Here is a 14186-nt window from a genome sequence, read left to right on the forward strand (position 1 = left end):
CTGTAATCCCAGCACTTTGGGAGGCTGAGTGGATTGCTTGAGGTCAGGAGTTCAAGAACAGCCTGGCCAACATGGTGAAACCCCATCTCTACTAAAAATACAAAACTAGCCAGGTGTGGTGGCCAGTGCCTGTAATCCCAGCTACTCAGGTGGCTGAGGCATGAGAATTGCCTGAACCTGGGAGGCAGAGGTTGCAGTGAGCTGGGATTGCATCATTGCACTCCAGCCTGGGCAACAGAGGAAGACTCTGTCTTAAAAAAAAAAAAAAAAAAAAAAAAAAAAAAAAAGATACTTTTCACCACAAAAATGTTCTGTATTATTATGCTAACACTAGTGAGATGCAGAAAGTGAGGTTTCTTATTTACTGATATTAACATCCATTTCATATTAACTTCTATGAATGAACAGTTGGATTGCCTTAAAAATGCCATAATATATAGCATAAATCAGAGGGACCATGCAGAACATGTATTAAGGGAAACATAAACCCTCTCAAGTTTATGCAGGCTAGTTTTGATGCACCAGCTGACATTTTCTTAATTCTGTGACACTTCTGGAATAACAAAACTAACCTTCTTGTACTTGGAGGGTAAAGTTACATTATAATCATGCAGAAAGCTATTCAAACACTGAGCTTGTGGAAAAGGAAGATAACCAGTTTTGCACCTGTGCAACATCAACAAATTTTCTATGTTTTTCCAGCAAAACTTTCGTTTCTTGAGCATCATCGCCCAATCTGATGTGAGTCTTAAGCAGAGCATCCAGAAGTTCACTTAGCCATTCTACTGCCTAAACAAAAAGACATAACAATGAAGCTGGATTCAGAACTCTTTACTTATTGTATCAAAATGTCATTTATACAGAGATTACTATCATGTGATTAATGAATCCGTTAATTATAACCTAAAGTCTTAAAAGCTTATGTCATTCAATGATAAGCTACATGAATTAATGACCTCTCCTACTCCTCAAAATTCTTTAAATCTGAAGGCAAGACATACTGAAGAAAAGCATTCTTCTAAAATTAATATCACATAATAAAAGATCATGTATTTCTGTATATAGATCCATCAGGATTGCATTACAGATTTGTGTTCCTATATAAAATCAAAAATTTTGTCTAAATCAAACTGAAATGATGTTCTCTGATGATAATGACAAAATATATCAAATTGTTTATCTGGTATTGAAATTTCTCTTGCAGATGCAAGAGAGCAAAATGCAGTGTGCTCCACCGGGTTTTATCCTGGATGTAACTGACAACCTAATCAATAATAATAAATAACAAACAATCCCAATCTCTAGCTCAATAGAGGATTTCACTGAGAAGATTAAGTTAAATGAGATCAATAAACTAGCTGGGAATACCAAAGTGTATTCTTCAACAAGATAAACTAGAACCTGACTTCCAGAATTTACTTTTTTAGGACCATGAAAAGTACACTTTTGTTTGTAGTTAGATGAAATCAATCTTCTAAGAAAAGTTAACTACATAATGTAGCTGACTGGTCCTCACCTGGGCAGCGTCTTCTTCACATTTAAACAACTGCACCATCTGAAGCATCTTTAACCTTCGCACATCTACCATGTCTTCACATCTAATGAACCCAAACATAAATTTAACTCATCATTTGTTTTATTGATTACTACTGTAACATCATCATTTGGCACATGTATTTTATAGTACACTAAAATACTTAGTCCTACACAATGGAGAATGCAAGTTTTTTGTATTGATTTGTAAGAATTTTAGGGATATTTATATCAATGTTACATCGAAACATCAAAATACCCGAATGATACTCAATGACAAACCCTCTTAAGGATAGCATGGATTCTGCAAAATAATAAAGCAAAATGTAAGGACAATAGTACACTAAAACCCCTTTGCTGTTTAGCATCAAACAAGTTTCAAGAATAAAAGTGTAATGTTTCTCAAATACAGGATGATATTTTTTTGACAAGGTCTCACTCAAGCACCTAGGCTGGAGTGCAGTGGTACCATCATAGCTCACTATAACCTCAAACTCCTGGGCTTAAATGATCTTCACACCCCAGCCTCCCAAGTAGCTAAGACTACAGGTGTGCATCACTATGCCCAGCTAAAGAAAATTTAAAAATTAATGCTTTTCATTATATTATAGTACCTAAAGTAATATTTAATTCTGATTTTTTTTTTAAACCCTCCATCTACATTCTTAAAAACTAGATGGAGGGCTTAAAAAAACAAAAAAACTCTACTGACCTCTGGGTGTAGAGAAACACAATTCAAATTATTTTTTTAATCTCACTGTGGTCTGTTTGGATAATATAACCATTTAAATTTTTAAGGCAACTTAACTCTGGTCCATTTCCTTCATTTCCATGAAATTCTGTGTACTGCAGGTGGGATGGGGGACTCCCACTGCAGTCTCAAATACCAATAACAAGTTACCAGACACTGCGCTCTACTATACTTGATGTCCTTGAAGAAAGCTTAATAACAATATAGAAGTAGGTATCACAAGGCTTTTTTTTTAAAAAAAATAAAGATGCTCTGAATAAAAGCTATAACATGACATTAAAATTCAACTCGGTTAAAGTAATTCTCCAATGGACTGAAGGGAAGTGATAATTATTTTTTAAATATGAAACTAAAAAACAATGCAGGCCACTTTAATGATGAAGATGGTATCATACATATACTGTATTCAGGTATTAGATAATGTGTGCTGGGGAAAATGTAAGATATGGTCTCTACTATGAAGATGCTTCCATTTGCAGAGATGTAATAAGTACTATTATAAAGCTATTTAAAATGTTTTATAAGAGTAGGGAGGAGCAAGTGACTAACTTGCCTTAGAAGTCCAAAAAGGCTTCCTAAAGTAAGTATCCCTGAGTATTGAAGAGTAAGTAGGAATTCACTGAGCAGAAAACAAGGAAAGAAGTATTCTTAGTCATGGATGCATGAAATAGCATGAAGCTTTCAGGGAGATAAAAAACAACTGTGTGATTTTATGGGAATGTTACAGAAAATTATGCAAGGACTGGATTATGAAGGGTCTCCTACATTATTCCAAGAAGACTAACTCCATCTGAGCAAACAGGAAGTCACTGAAGGAAGTTTTATACAATTGTTGTACTTTATGAAAATTAAACTTATATACAAAAAGCTAGAGAGTAGCCAGGCCAGAGGCAGATAAGAGTTTAAGATCTTGACCATAAATGTTTGAGATTCAGAGACAGCAGAACCTAGACATTTGATTAAGCTATAAGGGATGAGAAAGACGAAGGATTTTAGGATAAATCTCAAGTTTGGTAGCTGATGGAAACTTTAACCTAGGCAGGAAATTAAAAAAAGAGGGCAAGTTTTAGAGGAAAATGATTCCAGTCTGGACATACTAGGTGATCTAGTCTGGATCTGGGTTTTGGATTTGCGTCCCCACCTAAATCTAACATCAAAGTGTAATCCCAGTATTGGAGGAGGAGCCTGGTGGGATGCGATTAGATCATGGAGGCAGATTTCCCCCTTGATGATCTTGTGAAAGTGAGATCTCACAAGATCTGGTTGGTTAAAAGTATGTGGCACTGCCCCCTTCACTCCCTTCCTCCTCCAGCCGTGTAAGACACGCCTGCTTCCCCTTCGTCTCCCACCATGACTGAAAGTTTCCTGAGGCCTCCCCAGCCAAGCTTCCTGTACAGCGCGCAGAACCTTGAGCCAATTAAATCTATTTTCTTCATAAATTACCCAGTCTCATTATTTTTATATAGTCTGTGAGAGCAGACTAATACCGAAAACTGGTACTGGGAGTGGGGCATTGTTATAAAGATACCTAAAAATGTGGAAGCAGTGATGGAACTTGGCAATGGGCAGAGGTTGGCACAGTTTGGAGGGGTCACAAGAAGATAGGGAGACAAGGGAAAGTTTGGAACTTCCTAGAGACTAAATTGTTGTGACCAAAATGCTCATAGTGATATGCACAGTGAAGTCCAGGCTGAGAAGGTCTCAGATGGAGATGAGGAACTTATTGGGAACTGAGGCAAAGGTCACTCTTGCTATGCTTTAGCAGAGAGACTGGCAGCATTGTGCCCCTGCTCTAGGGACACATGGAACTTAGGACTTGAGAGAGGTGATTTACGGTGTCTAGTGGGAGAAATTTCTAAGCAGCAAAATGCTCAAGACTTCACCTGGCTGCTTCTGGCAGCCTAGGCTTATATTTGTGGGCGAAAAGATGATCTGAGATTGGAACGTATATTTAAAAGGGACGCAGAGCATAAAAAGTTTGGAAAATTTGCAGCCCAGCCATGTGGTAGAAAAGAAAAACCCATTTTCTGTGGAGAAATTCAAGATGGCTGCAGAAATCTGCATTAGTAAAGAGGAGCTGAATGTTCATACCCAACACAATGGCGAACATGCCTCGAAGGCATTTCAGAAGCCTCTGTGGTAGCCCCTCCCATCACAGGCCTGGATGCCTAAGAGGGAAGAACGGTTTTGCAGCCAGGCCCAGGGCCCTGCTGCCCTGCACAACCTTGGGACACCGCTCCTTGTGTCCCAGCCGTTCCAGCTCCAGCCATGGCTAAAAGGACCCCAGATACAACTCAGGCCACTGCTCCAGAGAGGGTGCAAGCTGTAAGCCTTGGCGGCTTCCACATGGTATTAAGCCTGTGAGTGTACAGAGGGCAAGAGCTGAGGCTTGGGAGCTTCTGCCTAGATTTCAGAGAATGTATAGAAATGCCTGGATGTCCTGGCAGAAGTCTGCTGCCTCATGGAGAACCTCTACTAGGGCAGTGTGGAGGGGAAATGTGGGGTTGGAGCTCCCAGAGTTCCCTGGGACACTGTTGAGTGGAGCTGTGAGACCCCAGAATGGCAAATCCACTGACAGCTTGCACGATGCACCTGGAAAAGCTGTAGGCACCCTATGCCAGTCTGTGAAAGCAGCCAAGAAGGCTGTACCCTGCAGAGATACAGGGATGGAGATGCTCAAGGCCTTAGGAGCTCACCTCTTGTATCAGTGTGGTCTGAATGTGAGACATGGAGTCAAAGGAGATTTTTCTGGGGCTTTAAGATTTGCCCTGCTGGGTTTCAGACTTGAATGGGGCCTGTAGCCCCTTTGTTTTGGCCAAATTCTCCCTCTTTGGATGGGTGTATTTACTGAACATCTGTACCTCTGTTGTATCTATCTTTGAAGTAACTAACTTTTTGATTTTGCAGGCTCATAGTTGGACAAGACTTGCCTTGTCTCAGATGAGACTATGGACTGTGGACTTTTGAGTTAATGCTGAAATGCACTAAGATTTGGGGGACTTGTTGAGAAGGGATGACTATATTTCGCAGTGTGAGAAGGACATCAGATTTGGGAGGAGCCAGGGGCGGACTAATATGGTTTGGATTTGTGTCCTCACTCAAATCTCTTGGAGGAGGGATGATTGATATGGTTCAGCTGTGTCCCCACCCAAATCTCACCTTGAATTGTAGTTCCCATAATCTCCACACATCGTGGAAGGGACCCAGCGGAGGGTAATTGAATCATAGCAGTGGTTATCTCCATGCTGTTCTCATGATGGTGAGTTCTCATGAGATCTAATTGTTTTATTAGGTGCTTTCCCCGCCTTCCCTCTGCACCTCTCCTTGCTGCTGCCATGTGAAGACGGATGTGTTTGCCTCCCCTTCTACCATGATTCTGTTTCCTGAGGCCTCCCCAGCCCTGCAAAGCTGTGAGTCAATTAAACTTCTTTCCTTTATAAATTATCCTGTCTTGGGTATATCCTTACAGCAGCGTGAGATTGGACTAATACAAGGGGCCTGGTGGGAGATGATTGGATCACGGGGGCACATATCCCCCTTGCTGTTTTCATGTCAGTAAGTGAGTTCTCAAGAGATCTGGTTGTTTAAAACTGTGCCGCACCTCCCCATTCACTCTCTTCCTCTTTCTCCATCCAAGTAAGATGTGTCTGTTTCCCCTTCACCTTCCATCATGATTGGAAGTTTCCTAAGGTTTCCCCAGCCATGCTTCCTGTACAGCCTGTGGGACTGTGAGTCCATTAAGCCTCTTTTCTTTAAAAATTACCCAGTCTTGGCCAGGCGTGGTGGCTCACGCCTGTGATCCCAGCACCTTGGGAGGCCAACGTGGGCGGATCACAAGGTCAGGAGTTCAAAACCAGCCTAGCTGACATGGTGAAATGCCGTCTCTACTAAAAATACAAATATTAGCCGGGTGCAGTGGCACATGCCTATAGTCCCAGCTACTCGGAAGGCTGAGGCAGAAGAATCACTTGAACCCAGGAGGCGGAGGTTGCAGTGAGCCTTGATCACGCCACTGCACTCCAGCCTGGCGACAGAGCAAGACTCTCTTTCAAAAAAAAGAAAAATTACCCAGTCTCAGGTAGTTCTTTATAGCAATGCAAGAATGGACTAATACACTAGATTTTGGCAGTATATGGAGCATCCCGCAGGCGACACTAAGTAGACAACTGGAATTATGGGTCTACAGCAAGGGAAAGCTGTAACTACTAAACCATGATCTATTAAAGAAAGTAATTCAAGTAGTGAGAATGTCCAGGGAGAATATATAAAGAAGGGAATCTGGCCTCAGAACAAACCGTGGAAGCAGTAACTTTAGCTAGTGGCCAAGAAATCAGTGACAAAAACCAAGAAACAGAGAAGGATCATAAATGTGTTTTCAAGAAAGATGAAATCAAAGAAAAGTCAGTTGTGCCTAACGCTATTCACAGTTAAGCAAGTCAGGACTAAAAGTATTCTCTGAACTTTAAGTAAGATCCAGCATTTATTACGTTGGTAATGCTGGTAAGAGCAACACTGAATGAAATAGTGAGGGCAGAAGTCAGACTGAAAAGGGTTGAAAATAAATTGGAGGTAGTGGGGGAAGTAGTATGAATGTACCATAAACCTATCCAAATGACTTAGCTGTGAGGAAGAGCTCTAATGCTAAAAGACAAAGAGTTGAAGAGGAAGACATACCCATGTGTGTGATTATTATTTTTAAAATAGGAGAAATTTAAGCATTTAAGTGAGGGCAAGGAACCAGAGTAGAGAATGGGGATTTGATGGAGTTAGGAGTCAGGAGGGTGATCAGAATCAGAGCCTAAATGGAAGCTCAGCTTTGATATTTTTTGATATAAATGGAGAGCTCTATCAATCATCCTCTGTGGTGACAGAATAATGATAAGTTTGCAGATATGAGGGAAGAAATTTCTGCCTCATGACTGTTTTCTCTGTGATGTAGAAGGAGCCTTTCTGTGAAGTTTTGTTGATGATCACAAAGTTTTTAAGTGTGCAAAATTTCATATAACCATGCTCGATTGTGTATATTGCATAATTTTAATCCTTTGCAATACTTTGTAGTTACTATTGCAAACTGAGTTTTCAAAGAATCTTTTTAAATTCCTAGTTTTATAGAAAATGAAACTAAACATCACTAGTCCATTGTTTAATCCTCCTACAGCAAATATGAGAACGATGAATGTGTGACATTCTGTAAGTTTAGATGAAGAAACAGATCAATGTAGATGACAAGTTTAACAACAACTCTAAACTAAACTAAATGAAATTTAAAAAGCAAAATTATTCTTCAAAAAGTTTTTTTTAAAGCAGAACAGAGTCATAGACTACACTGGGGATATGGAATTTGAAGTAGTTGAGTATAATTGAAATTTTTACAACCCAATAAAAAGGAAAATGGTACCTAATAATTCAACAAATTATTACTATTTGTTAGTAAAATTATATACAGTAATTATTACATTCACCAAAAACCTGCTATATGTCTTCTCTATAACAGTTAAGAACGTTTTGTCTGTATATAAAATGTTATATCACTTTTCATTTTAACTAATATTGTTATTATTTTAGTAAAAAGTAAACTGTCAAACTTTGCCTTTGTTTTCTAAGCTGCATATCTTCCATCACTCCTTGTATGTGGTCCACATTTTCTTTATTTTCAATGGTTACATCCTTTCCATAGGCCCAGGATGCCTGATTGGAGATCTGATCCAGGAGACCTTGACCTTTTTCACGCAAACCTTGCAATCCCACATCTAAAACAAAAGTTACTAGATTTAATCTCTCACACAACTAAGGCGCCTTCCCTCCCTCAAACAAATTGTCTCATCAGATATTGTACCTGGATCCCAAGTATAGGAGCTTTGTACAGTAAACCATCTTGGGATGGAATCCCAAGACTCCATCCTATGAACATTTCAAGCAATAAAACCCTTTAAATGTAACTCAAACTGGAGCTCTCTTTCATGCCAAATTCTCCCTAAAGGGAATTTTGAAAACATGGGTTTCCATAGACAATAATTACTTTTAAAAAATGAAAGCAGAAGAAAAATATGAAAATTTCTATTTCTAATAGAAAACAATTTTGTTTTTTCTTCCTGCTTTTATGCTGTCCAACTTATAGGAGAACAAGGCAAACATGTTGTTTAAAAAAGCACATAACCCTTGCAAAATTTTAAGACACTCCAGCAATGTATCATCAATGTCAAAGGATGTTGAACATTGTGACTAAAGGTACAGTCTAGCTTCTATACCATAGGAAGCAACAATTAGGGTATATTTACAATTCTCCACATTACATGTGTAAACGAACTTTTTTAAACAAAGACTGTGGCTCAAGAAAACTAATATTTTAAAATTCATTTGTCATATTAAATACTAAATATGTATTATGCATACCATCTATTAAAATAACAGAGGCTGGCCGGGCGTGCTGGCTCACGCCTGTAATCCCAGCACTTTGGGAGGCCAAGATGGGCAGATCACCTGAGGTCAGGAGCTCGAGACCAGCCTGGCCAACATGGCAAAACCCCATCTCTACTAAAACTACCAATGCAAAAATTAGCTGGGTGTGGTGGCAGGTGCCTGTAATCCCAGCTACTTAGGAAGCTGAGGCAGGAGAATCACTTGAACAGGGAGGCAGAGGTTGCAGTGAGCCAAGATGGCACCACTGCACTCCAGCCTGGGCAACACAGCAAGACTCCATCTCAAAAAAATAAAATAAAATAAAATAACAAAGGCTGTAAGCAAGTAAAATGTCAGTACAAGCGTGATTTTTCAAACCAATTCCCTAAGGCAGTTTTCAATAATTAATTAATTTGGTTTAGTCATGTGCAACCACTTTTTACTAGTTCTCTGCCTTAAGTTCCTGTTTCCTCTCTTCCATTGCCATTTCCCCCTTTGTCCCCCTTGATAACGACTCCCCACCTTCCCACTGTCACATCCTGACCTTTTAGGAAAGTTCACTGTGCTTCCTGCTGTAGAAAAATTCCAAAGGCCTTGATGTCAAATGACATCAAGCCTACATCAGCTTAATGTAACTGGACCCCTTAATGTAAATGTACCCCACTCCTTGGAGAATGGGTAATCTGACAATATTCCCAGTTTGGTGAGACAAGAACCAAAAAACCAAACCAACTATTTTTTCACGGGGTTAGGATAAAGCAACAACAAAAATCATTGCATAAAACACAATTTTGGGCATACAGGGTTTACCACAGAACATTTCACAGCTAATTACAGTTTATGCATGCACTACAAATAATTGTTCATAGTATATGCAAGACACAGCACCTGTAGATATAGCTGGGTAAACAGGCAAGGATAAAGGCCCAGTGAAGGGAGGAGTGACTAACTAACGATGAAAAATAAAATTTTCAGCATAAATTATAACCCCTCAAGGGAATAAAACTTTTTATACTATTTTTCTGTTTCCTGAAAATAATACTACTTAATTCAGTGTAAGTTGACTTAATGTCTAACCATGGTAATGATATTTAAAAAAAAAACAAAAAAAAACCTTATGTTTCAGCATTTTTAAAATCTGCTTACCAACACTTTTCAGCTTCTCTTCAAGCAGTTTTAAAGTTTGCTGAATCGATGCTCCATCAGCTGGTGCTACATCTACGCACAACATCCCTAATAAGCCATCCAACTGCTGAGACAACTAAAGCAGAGGGACACCAAAGAGATAACCCTGATGTAATCAGCATCTAAAGTGTTTAATGATTAATGAGGTTTATATCTAATGAGGTTATCACAATTACACTTGAAAGGACTACACTGTTACAAGACAAAGACAAATCATTAGAATACGCGTTATCTGGAAGATAGAACACACAGATGCATGCACCAGGAAGACAAAGAAGTACATCCAGGTCAGCAGAATGCAAAAAACTATTGAGACTTCCATTTCTGTCTAAGTTATAAAGCATAAACATTGAGAAGGAGTCAAAATAAAATATTCTACTAGATTGGAACACTCTAGTTAGACAATAAAAGGTTGAATTGCATGCAGAATGACTTAAAAAAATACTTGTTTTTAAAAAAATCAAAGAATTTTATCTCATAACCCCCACCAGTAATTCATTTTATTGGTTCAGAAAAATAATTTAGGAGGCATGCAAACCTGAAAAAAATTACGTGTAGATAAGTGTTCAGATAATTTGAAGAAAAGAATCAGAGTAGACACTTACATCTTGGGCAACACCATGAAATTCAAGAGCTGCTTGTAAGAGATTTTGCCTAAATTCCAGCTGACTGGCCTGTCGATAACAAACATCACTAAGTTGTTGCTGCAGTGACTTTAGTTCCACAAGATCTTCCTCATCGCCAGCATTCAAGAGTGCTGCAATTTGCTGATTAAGTTCCACATACACTGCAAACCATTCCTGTAATCAAGATGTTACAAAGTAAATTAAGGCTCAAAGTAGTTCCTGGAAGAGATTACATTTTATAATTTCTCCAGATAAACTAAGTAATACATGATTTTTTTTTCCTAAGGCAAAATTATTAAAATTGAGGGTGGAAAGTTCCTAACCCTCAAATCCTAACTGTGATCCCTGGAACTCAATCCCTGACCTCTAAATGTTCTCTTCTCTTCCTTGCTCTAAGTAAAACCTGTCCACCCTCAGTCACCCCTGCAGCCTTCTCAACTGATAACTGTTTCCATGTCTGACATACTGCAAACCTGAAGGTGGGTTTGGGTGCCTCGTTCCTCACTACTTGCAGACCATTTCTTTTCCCTCCTCTTTCAAAACACCGTATCCCCTCTGAAGTGCATGCTGTGTTAGATTACATCTTTTCAGCTTTCTGTGTTGTATCCCCTCATCCACAGAAGGGTTTAGCAAAGGTCACACTGCCTTCCATCAGCCTTCTTAGTGACTTCCACTACATAGGTACCCACCACCACCCTGAACCTCCAGTTCCTTGACTCCCTCCCTCACCTCCAACTAACTTGTCCTCACCTCAACTCAGCTACCTCCTCCACTGGCCATAAAAACATGTCATCATATACTACTGTGCAGCTCCAAAAATCTCAATTTCATGAAACCCATTTTCTGACCACCTATTGACTCTCCCATTCACCTCTGTTTGTAGGCTCACACCTACAATCCCACGGAATCCACCAATCTATTGACCTCTCTACTGTCCAGCACATGAGAACCTCTGTCCTCACTTCCATCCTTGATCAAAGGCTATAACCACCTTCCAGCATATAACCCATGCCCATGCCTGGCTTTCTTTCCTTCCATCAGAATGACCTGTTGAAACCTGAGATCTGTTTTCTCTGCCTAATGTGTGCCTGTACCAGAGTAGCCGAACATGGGTAGATTAAAAACAACTAGGTGGATAGCGCTCTCTCTTTTCCCTCACATCAGAAGGGTAATGTGCTGATGTTGTTACAAGGCTTAGAGGGAGACACATCTCAGATGAGTGTGAGCACCCATCATCACGCTTATAAACTACAAAAGGATCAACAGATCTCTTTTTAAAGTTATGACTAAATAATCTCAAATGAGTCTTTGGCAATCCTTTTATGTTTCTCTAGTAAATTAACTTTCTCATTCTCATGATCATTTATGTTTTTTTCACTATCAATCTCCAATTCCCTTTTCACTTCTTCATTCTCAGCCAAAGATCTTAATTCACTGGGAAGTAATCGGAAAACTCTTTCATCTTCCCACCAACAAATCCCCCACCCTCCGGTTCTTCTACAGCCCTATGCTCTGCCCTCAGAGCTGTAATAATGAGCAGCCTGTCTCTTCTTCTAAGGCCAACCACTCCACTTCTGCATTATAGCCTATCTCTGTTGCCTACACAAAGCTTTGCTCCCAGTTATCTTCTCTGTCTCTCCATCAGTTCTTCTGTCTCAACTGGATTATTTCCAGCAGCATATAAATAAGCTGTACTATATTAAACAATAAAAGACACATTTAAGATTTGAGCATTTTACTATGCTGAAATTAAACGTCAGTTTAAAAAAACATTTTCTTAAAGGAGTTCTCTGTATTCACTCTTTTCTCATTTTTCATTCTTTTTTTAATCCATTCCAATCAGGATTTTGTTTTCCCACCCTTCTGAAACCAACTGTCAAATTCACCAAAAAATTCATCTTGCCACAAATCCAATGGTCAATTCTCAGTCTTTATTGAACCTCTCAACAAACAGCTTCATTTGGCACAAGCAAGCACTTCCTCCTCCTTGAAATGGCCTTTTCTCTTGTTTTCTGAGACACAACAGCTCCTTTTAGCCTTCTTTGCTGGCTCTCCTCCCTCTTTTTGCACTTAAAAGTTTAGGTTGACCCAAGGCTCAGTTTTCCAGAGGCTCTCTTCTCACTGGGTTTGGAATGACTTCACCTACTCCCACGCCTTTAAATAGATCTATAGGCTAAGAATTACCAAATTAATCATCAACACTGACCCCTCTCATGAACCCCAGATACTGATACCCAACTGCCCACTAGCCACCTTCATCTGGATGACTACTAGATATCTAAAATCTAACCTGCCACCAAAGACACTGATTCACTATCCTCCCAACCTGTTCCTCTCGCAGTCCTCCCTGCCTTAGTAGCTGCTAAGGCCAAAAGCCTGATTCTTTCATCAGCAAGTCTTGCTGGCTCAACCTCATCAACTTCTACCAATTCTCATTACTTCTAATGCCTCCATCTATCAGCCTCCTGCCTTTCATTTTCATTGCTAGTCTCTGTTCCCTATTTTCCACACAATAGCCAGTGATTTGCTTAAAACATAATTATCTGTCCAAAAGTTTCAAATAACTTCACATAACATTTAAAATAAATTTCAAGTTTCTTTTCATGGGCTAAAAGATATTACATGTTTTGGCCCCTGACTTCCTCTAAAACTTTATTTTCTGTGACTCTCCTTTGCTCCCTGTACTCCAGCCACACCAACATTCTTGCTGTTCCTCAATCATCTTCCTGTGCTGGGGTGTTTCTACTGCTGTGTCCTCTATCTGAACTGCCCTTTGTTTGGATTACTTCTTGACATCATTTCAAGGTTTCTGATTAAATGTCATCTCCTCAGAGAGGCCTTTCCTAAAATCTATACCTATATTGCTCTCCGCTCCCCAACTTGAATGTAAATTCCATATAGTAAGACAGTATTATATCGCAAAAAGCCTAGAACAACACATGACACATAGTATGTGCTCAACATGCATTGACTGAATGTATAAAACATTAATCACTGTAGATTTACTGACATTACATTAAGTAGGTAACAGAGGGTGATTTTGTCACTCAGGGAACATGTGGCAGTGTCTGGAAACATTTTGGGTTATCACAACTGAGGAGCGGCGATGCCACTGCATGCAGTAAGTAGAAGCCAGTGATGCTGCAAAATACTCTACAATGTGCAGGGCAGCCCTTACGACAGAGATTTATCTGGCCCAAAGTCTCAAGAGTCTGCTGGGGATGAGAAATCCTCCTCTATCCAATGGTGATGATAATATCTGTCTTACCTTGTTTATCAGTTATTGTTTGGCTTCAACTCAATAAGCATAGAATATTTTTAAACTACATAGTTTATAATGGTTAACAGACTATTTTAAAGTAGAAAATATTACCTCAGAAAATTATCACTGTCATGCTCTAAAATATAAAAGGATTTCAATACCTTATTCATAGTACTTACATATCATTAAATGCTCTAAATAAATAGGCTTAACTCTTTGAAGAAGTAACAGCAAAGATTCTGAGAAAAGTAGTAAAGGATTAGAGTCCTAGAATAGCACTTTTCAGAGCTACCAGCATTAGACCACTTGGGGTGTTTATTAAAAATGTCTAAGCTTCACTCCTGACTTACTAAATCAGTATCTGGGAGTTGGGCCCTGGGATATATATTTTAACAAGCATCTCTGATGACTCTTAGGCCCGTTAAGATTC

General features: G+C 39.3%; 1 protein-coding gene and 1 non-coding gene across 7 annotated transcripts in view; both read right to left on the reverse strand.

The window, feature by feature from the left end:
• SESTD1 (SEC14 and spectrin domain containing 1) overlaps nt 1–14186 on the reverse strand; it is a 157740-nt gene that overhangs the window by 12540 nt on the left and 131014 nt on the right. For all 6 annotated transcript variants that reach the window (XM_055289884.2, XM_055289885.2, XM_055289883.2 and 3 more), the window contains 5 exons: nt 10474–10668; nt 9830–9944; nt 7875–8034; nt 1517–1598; nt 667–789 (listed from right to left, as the gene is read on the reverse strand). In XM_055289884.2, the coding sequence (XP_055145859.1) occupies nt 667–789; nt 1517–1598; nt 7875–8034; nt 9830–9944; nt 10474–10668 (675 nt within the window). The remainder of the gene's footprint in view (nt 1–666; nt 790–1516; nt 1599–7874; nt 8035–9829; nt 9945–10473; nt 10669–14186) is intronic.
• Nucleotides 11653–11754, reverse strand: LOC129489078 (small nucleolar RNA U13). The gene has a single exon (XR_008659891.1). It is a non-coding gene; the product is annotated as a small nucleolar RNA U13 (small nucleolar RNA).

This window comes from Symphalangus syndactylus, chromosome 8 (genome assembly GCF_028878055.3).
Source record: "Symphalangus syndactylus isolate Jambi chromosome 8, NHGRI_mSymSyn1-v2.1_pri, whole genome shotgun sequence".
Taxonomy (NCBI): Eukaryota; Metazoa; Chordata; class Mammalia; order Primates; family Hylobatidae; genus Symphalangus; species Symphalangus syndactylus.